The sequence below is a fragment of the Vicugna pacos genome, chromosome 10, assembly GCF_048564905.1.
Source record: "Vicugna pacos chromosome 10, VicPac4, whole genome shotgun sequence".
Lineage (NCBI taxonomy): Eukaryota > Metazoa > Chordata > Mammalia > Artiodactyla > Camelidae > Vicugna > Vicugna pacos.
The window spans coordinates 28530853-28545536 of record NC_132996.1 but is presented as its reverse complement, the minus strand read 5'-3'; the positions used below and the strand labels follow the sequence as shown (position 1 = coordinate 28545536).

Here is a 14684-nt window from a genome sequence, read left to right as displayed (position 1 = left end):
TGAACACAGCATTTTATTTTATAACCATGAAAACATTGCTACCTAGCCAAGTATACCTTTCTCACATAGCTTTTTCTTTCTCCTAGAACTTCTAATTCTTTTTTTCTCTTGCATTACCAGTCCTTATCACCTTCCTAAACTAGGCCAAATTCTTAAGGGTGGTTATCAGAGTTTTTTTACCCTGGATACCTCATTCTTGGATCTCTCCGTCCTCCTGCAGCAGTATAAACTCTGATTACTCCCTAAGTCTTCAGCCTTGCTCTGGGATATTCCCTTCAAGTCTGTTCAGTGGGATCTGCTGTGTCCTAGTTAGAGTTTTCTTCTTTATCTGTTTCCTAAGTTTTCTGGAGTATATCTTCAAGTTAAATGTATATGAAGGGTAAACTTTGATTACTTACAGTTCTGAAAAACATCTTCATTTGTTCCACATACTTTAATCTTACGGAATCCTGGTGTGAAAATAATTCACCCTCAGAACTTTGACTATTTCTTCTTGCATTAACCATTACTGATAAGAAGTCTGATGCCTTTCTGATTCTTGAAACTTGTTCCTTCTACTCCCACAAGCATGTAGGTTGTTCCGTTGTTCTGAAATTTCAATGATTTGCTTAGACATTTTCTGTCTCAATGTATGCTTTTTCACCAATTTTTCTACCTTCTAGGGTTTTTTTTTTTTCCCCTGGGAGAATTTTGATTATCTTCTTAATCATCTTTTGGATTTTTGTTTTTGACTTAAGAATTCTTTCTTATTCTCTGGAAGTTCCTCTTTTCAAGTATCCAGTTCTTAGATGCAATTTACTCTTGAAATTCTGAATTTGTTATTTGGCATTAAAATTTTGTTTTAGGATTCTTCTGTTCTTTAAATCTTCAGGTTTATTTTTGTTTTGATCCTACTCTTTAATACTCAGTGATACTTTCCATTCATATTTAAGAATAAAATAATAAAAATCTCACCAGCAACGTGTGTATCTGGGTAGAGCTTTTTCATCAGTAGGTTTTGCATGATAAATAATCCAAAAATCAGCTGTTAGCCATGGATCCTCTAAATGTTGGAATGCCACATTTTAAACTCTGGGATGATTCAAGTACTCAAACTGGTTGCCCTCATTCATTTCATAAATTAACTTGATTTCATCAGAGGCAGTCTCTCTGCTATTTTGACTTACCTGTTGAGCATCAGGGATTAGGATGACAGGGTGTGGTAGTTGTTTTGTATATATACTTTGCATTAGTTCTTCTCCCCTTCTACTTTCAGTCTCACTTCATCAAATTTAGTGTTCTTGAATCCCTAGCCTTTCTGGGATTCAAGCGGATATTCCCCTCCTTTGGCTATAATCCCTTTTGAGTGTACTCTTTAAAGTATAGTTTACTCTCTCATGCTTTGTCACTCTGTCCACTTCTTTCCCCTACAGATTTGTTACATTTTCTCATCTGTTCGTTTATTACCTTCCTATTTTCTTTCATTGTGGGTTATTTAGATATGTTAATTTAAAAAAACGTTTTTTAACGGAGGTACTGGGAATTGAACCCAGGACCTCATGCATGCTATAAGCATGCAGTCTACTGCTGAGCCATTACCCTACCCACCTTAATTTGTTTTAACTATAGATTTTAATTAGGTCTTTGGAGGTAGCAGAGGTGAATTAGAATTCTGATTAACTTCTGTGTGAAAATTAGAATCACTTGTATCATTAAAAATTATGTTTTCATTTTATTTCTTTTCCTTAGTTTTTTCTATTATTATTCTTTTCCTTAATTTTAATTTCAGTAGGAGGTAGCATAAATATCATAACCTACCATTTTCACTTAGATAGCCTTTTGAATGGTTTTTAACAATCCATCTTTTCCCAAAGCCAATTAGAAGTTCCTGACACACGACTTTGATATTACAGTTTCATACAATAGTGTTACTGCCCATTTAAATGTCATTGTATTGACTTTTAAAATGTACGTCTTTGCATCACAAGACTTAGAAAGTACTTTAGAACTTGTGGGAGTCCCTTGCTTGTCTTAAAAGCCTCAATTATGGTGGCTTCCTTACGGGTCAGTCCCATCCATTTTTTTATTTAGATTGTTTAGAAACCAAACCCTGCCTTTATAGAATTTCCACCCAGTGGTTCTACTTTTAACCTCCCAAAGCCAGGCAAAATCATTCTCCTACAGTTTTTTTTTTGATGATAATCCTATTGCCTTTCTTTGAGATCATCAGTTTCTTTTGTTCTCAGAATACTTGATTTTTATACTTTTTTCTTATCTCTTTAATCATTTGGTTATGATGTGGCTTTTCAGTATGCTTTCAAATTATTATGACCAGAACTGAATAAAACACCAATGGTAGCTTATACTAGTGCTTATGCTTGCTTGTTCTTTTAGTTTTGCTAACTTACCAGCTCTCTTTTCTGTATTTTGAAATCATAGTTAACACCGAGAAAATTTCATATTTAAACATACAAAAATAAAAACATCCTCATATACTTTTTATGTTTGGATTTGTTGAAGGAAGTTTTTACTTGAGCAAGCCTAGGGCGAGTGACCTGTATTTGTGAAATGATGGGATCAGCTGGTGCTGGTCAGTATTTTCTTTTTAATATATATTAATTGGTTGTCAAGTAACAAACTGAATAGTGAATATTAGAGTTCTTTAAAAATATCCACGTTTTCTTTAGTCTCATTGAGTAGTCCACAGAACATTATGTTATTCTGTAGCACTATGTACCAAAAGCTACTTTTCTATATTTTTTTCTCTCCAGTAGTTTTAAATTGGGTTTAGGAACTTTCTGAATACAGATGATGTACTGTATGATCTTTAAATCAACATCTGTTCTGAGTTTCACAGTCCTGAGCAAATTTGCACTCCTTAAATATCAACGTAGTGTTTTAGTATATAATACATACAGCAAATTTTAAGAAAGTTTAGTTTGACTAAAGTGAACCTACCTTTTTTTTTCACTTTAGGCGTTTGTCCTGTGATTGTTGTGTCTTTTCCCCCCTATTAGATTTTTCAGAATGTGTTATTTGTGACACTCCTTTAATGTGGATTATCTTACTATATTTTGGCTTTAGCCTTATTTTAAATATTTATAAAGGGAAAAGTATTTTTGTTTCTGAAATAACTAAAGAGTGATTTAATTTTTTATCAGTATTTTTTGAAATAATTTATCTTGCAGAGAGGTTTCTTTATCAATCAAGGTATAATGCAGATAGTTGTGGGATTTTTTGTTGTTTTCTTTTTACTGTGTGCAGTTGTGTATCATTGTTCCTGTCTGTGACTGATGACATGGTTGTTCTTACACTTTGAAAGAAAATTAGACTAATGGGGTGATCTGTTTTCCTTTTAATTTTTATTTAAATGTAATATGAATATACCAAATGCAAATAATAAATACAAGGATCCCTTAACAGCCATTTTCATTTTTTGTCTGCTGCCCTTCTTCCTTTGTATTCTCAGTATATTTATTATTTTTTATTCTGGAATTTTTTCTTAGTAAATTAAATCAAAGATACTTATTTCCACAGTAAAAACAGTGTTGTTTTTAGTAACTACTTAATCCACCATGTAGATGAATCATGATTTTTGCAACTGTTAACTTAATGTTGACATAGGTTGTTTCCAACTCTTCACTATTACAGATAATGTTCAGGAAAAATTACAAACATTTCTTTGTTTTCTTTCTAGTTTAATTACGTCCTTGGGTTAAATTTTCATTATTGAAATTATTAGGTTAAAAAATATAAAAACAATACTTGCTCTGTGTGCTGTCATAATGTTACTTTTAGACAGATTAAACCAATTTGCCTAGAAGTCAGACTGCATCCCTTTTTATACAACTGTGACATTGATAATGAGGGAGATATAAAATATTTCTTCAAGGTTGTTTTGATTTACTTTCTATCATTATTAGCAATAAAACACCTAAGTACAATTTTACTTGTGTTGTCTCTTATGGAATGCCTCCTTGTATCTTTGGCCTTTGTTTATTTGATTGTTGGTTTTCTTCACTCTTTGCTTGTCTGCCCCCGCCAGTAATGCCTTTGAGTTAGTCTGAACATTTTGAAGAGTATATCACCAAAAAGAGTCTTGAGTTCTCTTGATTCAAAGCACTGGGTCCTTGAACTAACATCTTGCTTTTTCTTTTCTTTTTAAAAAAGCTTTGACAGATCCAAATGCCTCTGCTGCCCAGCAGGCTGTTCTCCAACAGCACATCAACAGTCTGACATATTCACCTTTTGGAGACTCTCCTCTCTTCCGGAATCCCATGTCAGACCCTAAGAAGAAAGAAGAGGTAAATATAAGGATGTTTCTATAAAATCTGTTCTCAGAGTAGGAGAAACTCAGTAGCAGAATGCAGCTTCTTAGTTATATAGCCAAGCAAAGTTGGATGTAATTAAGTTTTTATGACACATTATGCTCTTACCAAGCCAGAGGATAAATTATTTTTGTGTCTAGAAGGCAGCATGACAAACAGTGAAATGAGTATTAGACAGGAGAGGAAGGCTGCGACTTGTCATCAGATACTATCCACATTTTATAGTTGAACAAACTAAGGCTCAAGTGGCAAGTTAAAAATATTTTCTCCTAATTTCTGTATGACTTTGTCTTAATCTCTTAGGCTTTAGAAATGATCTTCTGCTCACTGTGTTTGGTGTGGCATTAAAAGTAGTCTTTGGTCTGTTTAATCCTTGTTTTACCACTTACATTCTGTGAGATGTTGGGCATCTCTTTTTGCCTCTCTTCAGTGTGTTTCATCTGTAAACTGGGAATAGCATTACTGTTCAGTGTTCAGAATTAAAGTTGCTCAGTATATAGAAATTATTATTCAGTCATTTATATCATCTCATTTAGTCCTCAGCCTGTTCTTTTCTTTTACAGTTTTATTAAGATATAAGTGACAAACAGTACTGTGTAACTTTAAGGTGTACAGCATAGTGTACTTAGATACATCATGAAGTGATTATTACAGTAAGTTTAATGAACATCCATAATCTCATATAGATAGAAAATTGAGGAAATAGAGAAAAATATAAATTGAGGAAATAGAGAAAAATATATTTTCCCTTGTGATAAGAACTCTTAGGATTTGCTCTCTATAACAGTCTTCTTAACAGCTTTCCTATATAAAACATACAGGAGTGTTAATTGTATTATGTTGTACATTACATCCCTAGTACTTAATTTATCTTATAACTGGAAGTTTGTACCTTTTGAATGTCTTCATCTAATTCCCCATCCTCCAACCCCCTGCCTGTGGTAACCATAAATCTGATCTCTTTGTCTATGGGTTTGTTTGTTTTTGAAGTGTAACTGACCTACAACATTACGTTAGTTTCTGTTACACAACATACTGATTTGATATTTTTATGCATTTCAGAATCAGTCACCATTATAAGTCTGGTTACTGTCTGTCACCACAATGAGATTATTACATAGTTATTTACTATATTCCCTGCACTATACATTTCATACCTATGACTCATTTATTTGGCAACTCGAAGTTTGTACCTGTTAGTCTCCCTTATTTCTTTCCTCCCCCCACTCTGCTGTTTTCTGGCAACCTCCTTTTTGTTCTCTGTATCTGTGACTATTTCTGTTGAGTTATGTTTGTTCATTTGTTTTTTATTTATTATTGTATTATTTTAATTATTTTACTTTGGGGGGAGGAGGTAATTAGATTTATTTATTTTTAGAGGAGATACTGGGGATTGAACCCAGGACCTCATGCATGCTTAGTATGCGCTCTACCACTTGAGCTAAACCCTCCCCCTGTTCATTTGTTTTTTTCAGATTCCACGTGTAAGTGAAATTGTGTACTATTTTTTCCATTTTATTTCATGTAGCATAATACCCTCAGGGTCCATCAATGTTGTCACAGATGGCAAGGTTTCATTCTTTTTTATGGCTGAGTATCTCAGCTGGTCCTTAAATTGAACCTGTAACCAGATTTAATGAGAAGCAAAATACGAAGTTAGAGTGCTTTTTACACCAGAAATTAACAGGATATTGTAAACTGACTATACTTGAGTTTTTCTTTTTTAATTAATAAATAATTTATGGTTAAAAAAATAAAGTGCTTTTTAAAGTGCTGTGTAAACATAGGCTGTAATTAGATGACAATTATATGTTGACCTGTTCAAGGAACATAATTTTAGGTCCCTAAATATTTGCTAGTCATTGTGTTCAGCACTGAGGATACAAAATGAAAATAAATAAGTTCTTATCTAAGAGTTTTCTGTCTAGTTAGGAAGATCATACCTGTACATTCATGGCTGTGCCTCAGTTTTTCTTGAAGCATAAGATTTTTGGTTTAATTGAAAAATAATTAGGCTTAGAAATTTTTGATATTTTCTTAAAATGAATAAAAATACTATCTTTGTTTTAGAAAACAAAACAATTGCAGGCTGCTCTCTTTTGTAAGATGGAGAGAAATGCACAAAGTACATTAATATGTTCTGTTAGTACATTTTGATTTACAAAGCACTTCAAATGCAGTATCTCAATTACATTTTTAAACAAATCAGACAAATCCATTGAAGTGGGGTCTGGAGAGATGAATAAAAATCAATTATAGAGAAATAGGCAGTTCAGTTAGCATTCGCACTAGCATTCACACATATGTACAAAGTTGGGTGTTCTGGGAGCCAAGATTCCAAAAGGTATGTAGTAGGTGAATGGCAGAGATGAAGTTTGAACTCTAGTATTATGATTTTTTTTAACTGAAGTACTGTCAGTTATAGTGTGTCAGTCTCTGGTGTACGGCACAATATCCCAGTCATGCATATACATGCATATATTCGTTTATATATTTTTTTCCATTAGAGGTTATTACAAGATACTGAACATAGTTCCCTGTGCTATAAAGAAGAAACTTATTTTTAATCTGTTTTTATATATAGTGGCTAACGTTTACAAATCTCAAACTCCCAAATTTATCCCTTCCCCAGCAACCATAAGGTTGTTTACTGAGTCTGCAAGTCTGTTTCTGTTTTGTAGATGAATTCATAGTGTCTTTTTTTTTTTTTTCAGAGGTTGAAACCAACAAATCCAGCAGCCCAAAAGGCTCTCACAACACCTACTCATTATAAACTGACACCCCGCCCTGCCACCAGAGTCCGACCAAAGGCTTTACAAACAACAGGCACAGCCAAGTCACATCTCTTTGATGGACTGGATGACGACGAACCATCCTTAGCCAATGGAGCATTCATGCCCAAGTGAGTTTTTGTTAAATGTAAAATATTAATATAAACTAAGTATAAAACTATTTACTTAAATGTGCTACAAATGTTATACAGTCTTTTTAATTTGAAAAAAAATGGAATATCATGAAGAAGAATAAAAATGACTTGATCATTCCCGGGGTAATCATAGTTAACATAAAAATGTTTTGGTTAATATACTTCTAGTTTTGCATGTGCATGTTACTTGGTTTTGTTTTTGAGAAATTAGTGCTTACATAATTTTACTTCAAACAGAATACACTATTTTCTTACAACTCAAATTGGCCAAACCAATTTAAGAAAAAAAAAACTATAGGGATATTTGTTTTAATTCCCATACCTACAGATATTAAATAAATAATAAATTAAATAATTACACAGAAAATAACTTCAGGAAAGTATATAGAAGAGTTGTTGGTAAACATTGAAAATTATGCTTAAAGTATGCATTAGAGCAAACATGCTGTAGAGTGTTGATATGTATACACAGGGAAAAAACTAGAGAAAAATACATACCAAACTGTTAACAGTAGTTAACATCTGGTAAGTATTTCAGGGCATTTCATTTCTAGATTTGTTTTTCTGGAGACATAGCTAAACATATATACACATGCACACATAGGCTTTTTATTTATTTTTAAACATCAAATACTTTTCTAATCAGAAAGAAAAGGGTTTTTTGTTTTCCTTTGTTTTTGTTTTAAAGCATTAGAGAGAAGTGGGAATTTACCGCTTGCAATTCTTTGTCATCATTCCTTTTTTCCCCCTTAAAAATATGTTGGGCTGCTTCTTCAGAAAAGATAGAAAGTCCAATTTATACATTTCTTAAAACATTGTTGGATTATTTTGAAGGCAGTGACTTGTGTATTATTCATGTTTATGTCCCCAGCATTTAGCAAATTGTTTGGTACAGAGTAGATAAAAGGGCTTAGATGCACCTTTTTCAATCCGATCGTCAGATCAGCAACTTTAAGGGCAGTTTCTCCAGGTCTTAGGATTTACAAGTATGATATACAAATAGAAGAGATTGGAGTGCAAAGGCACACATTTTGCTCTTAATACCATGTCCCCTTCTCAGCTTCCACTTCTGTGATGTTGCTCTTAACAGTCTTTATTTAATGTATCAGAAGTACTTATACAGTTATTCTGTCCCTCTTCCTTGATTTCCTTTGAATGACTTCCAGGAACCCCACATTTTCCTGTTTTATTCCTACCTTAGTGGTTGCTCTTTTTCGTGGCCTCTTAAAATTGAAATGTCCCTCGGCCCAGTTCTTGATCACTTTATCTTTACTCTTCAAATATCTTTATCTTTATGCTTCAAAGTGATTAATTTAATTCAGGACTTTTAAAATATCTATAGGCTAATAATTTTTTATCTCCAGCCTGGACCTCCCTCCTGTACTTTAAATTCTTATATGTAGCCCTACTCAACATCTCTACTTGCATGTCTAATAGACATTTCAAAATTAATATATCCAACATCTGAGCTCCTGATCTTCCACCTTAAAGCTCCTTCACCTAAAAACCTTCCTTATTGCAGGTAATTGCATTTCTATCACTCTAGTTGCTCAGGCAAAACTTTGGAATCATCATTGACTTTTTTCATACATTCCATATCTAAACCATCAGCAGATCTTTGTTGTACCTTTAAGAATTATCCAGAATCTGTTGTAGATATCTCATTTTGTTTATCCATTTGTCTGTTGGTGAACATTTAGGTTGTTTTTACCTTTTAGCTATGCAAATAGTGCTGCTACGAATGTTAGTATACAAATATCTGAGTCCCTGGCTTCAGTTCTGTTGGGTATATTCCTAGGACTGGAATTGTTTGGTCCTACATTAATTCTGTATTTAACCTTTTAAAGAATTGCCAAACTGTTGTCTATAGCAGCTGTACCATTTTACATTTCTACCAGCATTGCACAGTGTTTCTATTTTCTCCATATTCTTATCAGCACTTGTTATATTCTGGTTGGTCTGCTATGTTTATCATAGCCATACTAGTGGATGTGAAGTGGTACCTCATGTTTGTAATTTACATTTCCTTTTTGATTAGTAATGTTGCATATCTTATCATGGGGTTATTGGCCATTTATCTTCTTGGCAGAAAACTGTGGCAGTAATTGGAGTTCAACGATGATGATATTAATGTTCAGAGGTTTTTTTTATGATGGGTGCTTATTGAAATGAGTCAAAGCTGAACTTAGGGCCACCTGCTTTTTACTTTTAGTCCTCTTTTATCTTCAGTGGTAAAGACTTTCCAGGTCCCAACACAATACAAGTGGCATTCACTAGTGCCCCATCACCTTGGTGGCTCAGTCTGTGTCTCCCTGGTTCCACAAGACTGTCAAGTGCACCATCAGGCTCTTAGCCTTCCTCTTGGAATCACAAAAGTTCCCAGGAGAAAAGTAACCCCAAATACCAGACATCTCCCTGTGCCACTGTCTCCCTAGGTTGCTAGTACAGTCATTTTTCACTATCTAGTTGGCTCTCAGTGCCTAAGTGGAGGTTAATTAAGATATCTTATAATCCTAAAAATATGTTTTTTTCAGATATATGTATATATATCTGAATTGCTTTGCTATACACCTCAAACTAACATTGTAAATCAACTACACTTCAATAAACAATAAAATTTTGAAAAAAATATCTTACGTGCTCTTCTGCCTAAAGCTTGTTTACTGTAGAGGTTCTTGCCTCAAGTAAACCTACTGTATACACAAACCTAAACACTTCAGGTATTTGTGATCATTTGCATCATTAGATATCAGGGTTTTTTACTGCTCTTTTTTTTTAAAGAAATCTTCCTCATTTAATCAACAAATGCCCATTCTCCTATTTTCCTTCAAGGCAGCATGCCAAGTTCTATGGAGGAGCAGGCATAAATCTTGACTGCCAAAAAAGAAAAAGAAAATACTTAAAGAGAGAAAAGACATGTAGAGAAATAATTGAAATATACAACATAGTGTGATAAGTAAACTAGTGTCTGGGCAAAGTGCTCAGGAAGTTCAGAAAAGTTAGAATGTTTTCAAGGGGATTTCCTTACTTGGTTTTGATGTGCTTCGCTTATTCTGCCAAACACTGCAGTGTAATATGTTTGAGATTTTATGTTCTGATTATGTATTGATGGGAAAAGTTTGTGAATTGAACTTGTGAGGTCAGTTTTAGAGAGATGTGAGTTGAGTAAGAGTGCCCTTTTCGACTCCAGGTTTCAAGATAATGTCTGTGACCTAATTATGTGTGTCTGAGTTCTTTTTTTCCTTTGGTCTCTGATTATAGGAAGAGCATTAAGAAGCTGGTTTTGAAAAACCTTAATAATAGCAATCTCTTCTCTCCTGTTAATCGTGATTCAGAAGATCTAGCTTCACCGTCTGATTTTCCAGAAAATGGAGAGAGGTAAACAATTCTGCTTTGGGTTATTTCTGGTAGAGAGCCCTGTTCTCGTTTTGAAGAGATTCTGAGCTTAAAATTGACTCATGCTGTGAAAATTTATGAAGTTTGGTGAATATTGCATAGAAGTATTACAGCACATGAGCACCTGGAAATTATGTCGTTTTTGCTTCTTGAGTACTTTATCCCTTAAAATGATTGTTTTTCTAATTTATTTCTGCAAAACTGTTTTGTTATCTATGTATGTCATTTTGGACAGAGTTAGCATGCATATGACACCCCTTGCCCCCCTAAAAATAAGGGATATTTTGTTTGTGATCATTATTAATGTGATACATAGTTGTAACCAACTAAACAACAACCAAAAACACCCAGTAGAGAAATACATAAAGGAAGAAGTGCAGGTGTATACACTAATCTTTAATAATTTGGTATATATTCTTAGGGTTTTTAGAGATTATGCATGAATGATATAATCTGTAACCTGCTTATTTCCACTTATTTTATTATCAGCACCTTTCCACATTGATATGAATAATCTGTCCCATCTTTAATGATGCTGTAACTATTGTGAATGTAAGATAATTCAGTCAGTCCTCTAGTGGAGGTCATTTAGATTATTTTGGTATTCCTATATTTAGAATTATGCTTCAGTGAAAAATCCTTGTATATATGTCCTTGCACTCCTGTTTTCTTCTCTTTGGATAAAAATTTTGATTTTTCATTAATGAAGCATTTTCCAATACCTTGCTGAATTCTAATACCTTGCTATTAAAAATCTAAAAATTCAGTTTTTTATTTTGAAATTCACCACTGATTCTTTGACCCCCACATAGCAGAGCGTGCACACACACACCCCCAACTAAAAATTGGAATGCTCACATTCACTCATTCATTCATGAAAATATTTCAGTTTTGCATGGAATCTATAGCCAGATTTTATAGTGATTATTTTTCTGTGACCTTTGACAAGTTATTTTTCTGTGAGTTTTCTATAAAATAGAATGATAGTAACCTATTGTTTACAAGATTATTATAAGAACTTTTAATACATGGAATAAGCTAGAACAGTGCAAGATACTTAGTAAAGGCTTAGTAATGGTTGACTGCTATCATTGTTACTACTACTATTACAAGGGGCTAAGGTATTTTTTATTTTCTCCCTTTTCAGATTCAGTTTTCTGAGCAAACCAGTTGATGAGAACCATCAGCAGGATGGAGATGATGATTCTCTTGTGTCACGTTTTTATACTAACCCTATTGCCAAACCCATTCCTCAAACCCCAGAGAGTGCTGGAAATAAACATAACAGCAGCAACAATGTGGATGACACCATTGTTGCATTAAACATGCGTGCTGCCTTGCGAAATGGGCTGGAAGGAAGCAGTGAAGAGACCTCTTTTCATGAGGAGTCACTGCAGGATGACCGAGAAGAAATAGAAAATACTTACAATATGCATCCAGCAGGTCAGACTCAGATCCTCACATGAGTAATCTCTTACCAGTCTTTTGTGACCTCTTGTTTGTCACAGGTTTTCAACATAGTAGAACTCAGCTTTCTGAACTTTTAAATCTTTTTTATTGCATTTTATGGAAGTTAACATTTAAACACTTTTCAGTAGTGCTTTGGTTGATTTATAATTCATATTTTGTACTTGTGGTGTAGTTAATACTCATTAAGTATCCTGGTATAATTTAAATATATCATATTTTATAGCCACAGAGACTATTCTCATAACTTTTCCTAGCCTTATAATCTTACATAGATTGCTTATTGGTTTTTTAATTAAAATGATAGCAGTAATTACTTATCATATGAGGTTTTTGAGATTCAAGTAGATTAAGCATGTAAACCATAATGCCTGACTAGTATATGGATTCATATGTTAGTGGTTGCTATGGTTATTTATTATCACCTCAGTTTTGTGCTTTTCTTTTTTTGCTCCCAACAATGAACTGATTAGTTTTTCCCAACTAAGCCATGAAACAACTAGTATAAACTGCAAAATTGTAATATGTTGATCAGATGCTTAAAATTTGCCTTTTTTCTGTGTTGATTTAACGTCTCATTTGGGTTTTGATGAATGTCATTTCCCCTCCCCCCATTTTTAAAAGCTGAGGTGCAATTTATTATAGTGAGGTGCCTAGATCTTAAATGTGCATTTCAGTGAATTTTGACATATATATTCTCAAGTATCCAGTAGTTAATCAAGAGATAGAATATTTCTTTCATCCTGGAAAGTTCCTTTGTGTCCCTGTCTCCAGAAGCCAACCACAGCCTGGTTTCTGTCACATAGATTAGTTTTGCTTATTCTTTTTTTTTTTTTTTTTTAATTTTGTGTTTGTTTTTGGAGGGAGAGGAGGTAGTTAGGTTCACTTACTTATTTTAATGGCAGTACTGGGAAATGAACTCAGGACTTCATGCATGCTAAACACACACTCTACCACTGAGCTGTACCCTCCCCCCAGTTTTGCCTATTCTTGAATTTCATATAAATGAAATCATGTTATACATACTCTTTTTGACTCTAATTTTTATGAAATTTTATCCATGTTGTATACTTACTGACAGTTAATTCTTTTTATTGCTGAGTAGTATTTCATTATATGAATGTGACACATTTGGTTTCTCCATTCTGTTAGTGAACATTGGGGTTATTTTACAGTTTTTCTTGATGTGTCTGTGAAATTACTCTATATCTGATTATCTCACTGCCTTCATTTCTATCTTCTAGTCACTTGGTGCCCTAAGGAAAAACTTTATACTTTCACATTAAGAATCCCAAGTGTATTTGTGTTTATACATTTACGTGAATTCATTATGATACTACATATTAGTCTTTCTAGTTTTCTCATTGACCTTGTTCACTACCTCCCAATTTAGAATTCCATTCCTAGGGTTACTCTTACAGCCTCAAAACCTTGTGCATAGAGAAGCAAGTTAACCATGAATGGGCCTTACTGGAGGCTGGAATTTGATCTTATATTAGCCTTAAGCTCTTTCTCTCTCAGAGAGCAAGTTAGCATGATGTCTACCTATAAATGGAACAAGGAGTGATTGAACAAACATACCTGTACTATGTTTTCTTTTATTTCTTCAGAAATCTACCTAGTTAATACTTTTTAAAAGAATGGTAATATAAACCTTTAGGTTTACATTTGTCTGTGGAACTTTCTCATGTAGGACTTTTCATCTTGATTTTAGCTCTCAATTTGGAGATGTAAATTTGAAAGATACAAGAGGTTTATGAAGACAAGATATAAAACAAAGTATTGGGTTTGGAGTTTTAGTTCCACCTCTACCACTGAATTACTGTATAAGACAAAATCCTGGATTTGGGCATCTTCCATGTGTAAAATAAAAGAAAAAATAAGTCTTTTGCAGAAATGTATTCTATGGAATGCCTTTCATAGTGCAGTATGTTTATGGGTGTCATTTGTAAAGGATTCTGTGATCAGTTAAGTCTTGGAAACACTGGATTAAGTAAGGTTAAATAGATTTGGGGGGGTTCATAACCTGTAATATACTATCTTGTGCATGTTCCCCAAACTTATTTGACCAGAAAGCTTTTTTTTAAAAAAAAAAAAAAAGGTTTCTCCCAGGAGTAGTGTTTCTTAGAAAACCAGTTTGGAAAAATGCTTTATTTCAGTATATTTTCTCTTTACATAAAAATTTAGTTCCAATTATTTCAGGTTGTTTTTTAAATTATCCTTTTTGTAGGAAATTTTTTAAAAGGAAAAAGTGAAATGAATATTACTGAATATTCTCTAATTAAGGACAGTCACAACTAATACTATATTCTGTTTCTTTTATCATAGGCATTGTTCTCACTAAGGTTGGTTACTATACTATTCCATCCATGGATGACCTTGCTAAAATTACCAATGATAAAGGAGAGTGCATCGTCTCTGACTTCACTATTGGTCGTAAAGGTGAGTATGAGTTAGTGGATAAGCCAGAGAGCTACACCTTATTTCTGTAGTTAAGTAAAGGAAGCTCTTGATAGTTGAATTTGTGTTTTGCCTACATTTGGACCCACCTTGGCGTGACTAGTTGCTGATTGACAAGTAACAAAATA

General features: G+C 33.5%; 1 protein-coding gene across 6 annotated transcripts in view; it reads left to right on the top strand.

The window, feature by feature from the left end:
• NUP98 (nucleoporin 98 and 96 precursor) overlaps positions 1–14684 on the top strand; it is an 81703-nt gene that overhangs the window by 37580 nt on the left and 29439 nt on the right. For all 6 annotated transcript variants that reach the window (XM_015238498.3, XM_006203394.4, XM_031680930.2 and 3 more), the window contains 5 exons: positions 4150–4283; positions 7022–7209; positions 10495–10611; positions 11777–12072; positions 14425–14538. In XM_015238498.3, the coding sequence (XP_015093984.1) occupies positions 4150–4283; positions 7022–7209; positions 10495–10611; positions 11777–12072; positions 14425–14538 (849 nt within the window). The remainder of the gene's footprint in view (positions 1–4149; positions 4284–7021; positions 7210–10494; positions 10612–11776; positions 12073–14424; positions 14539–14684) is intronic.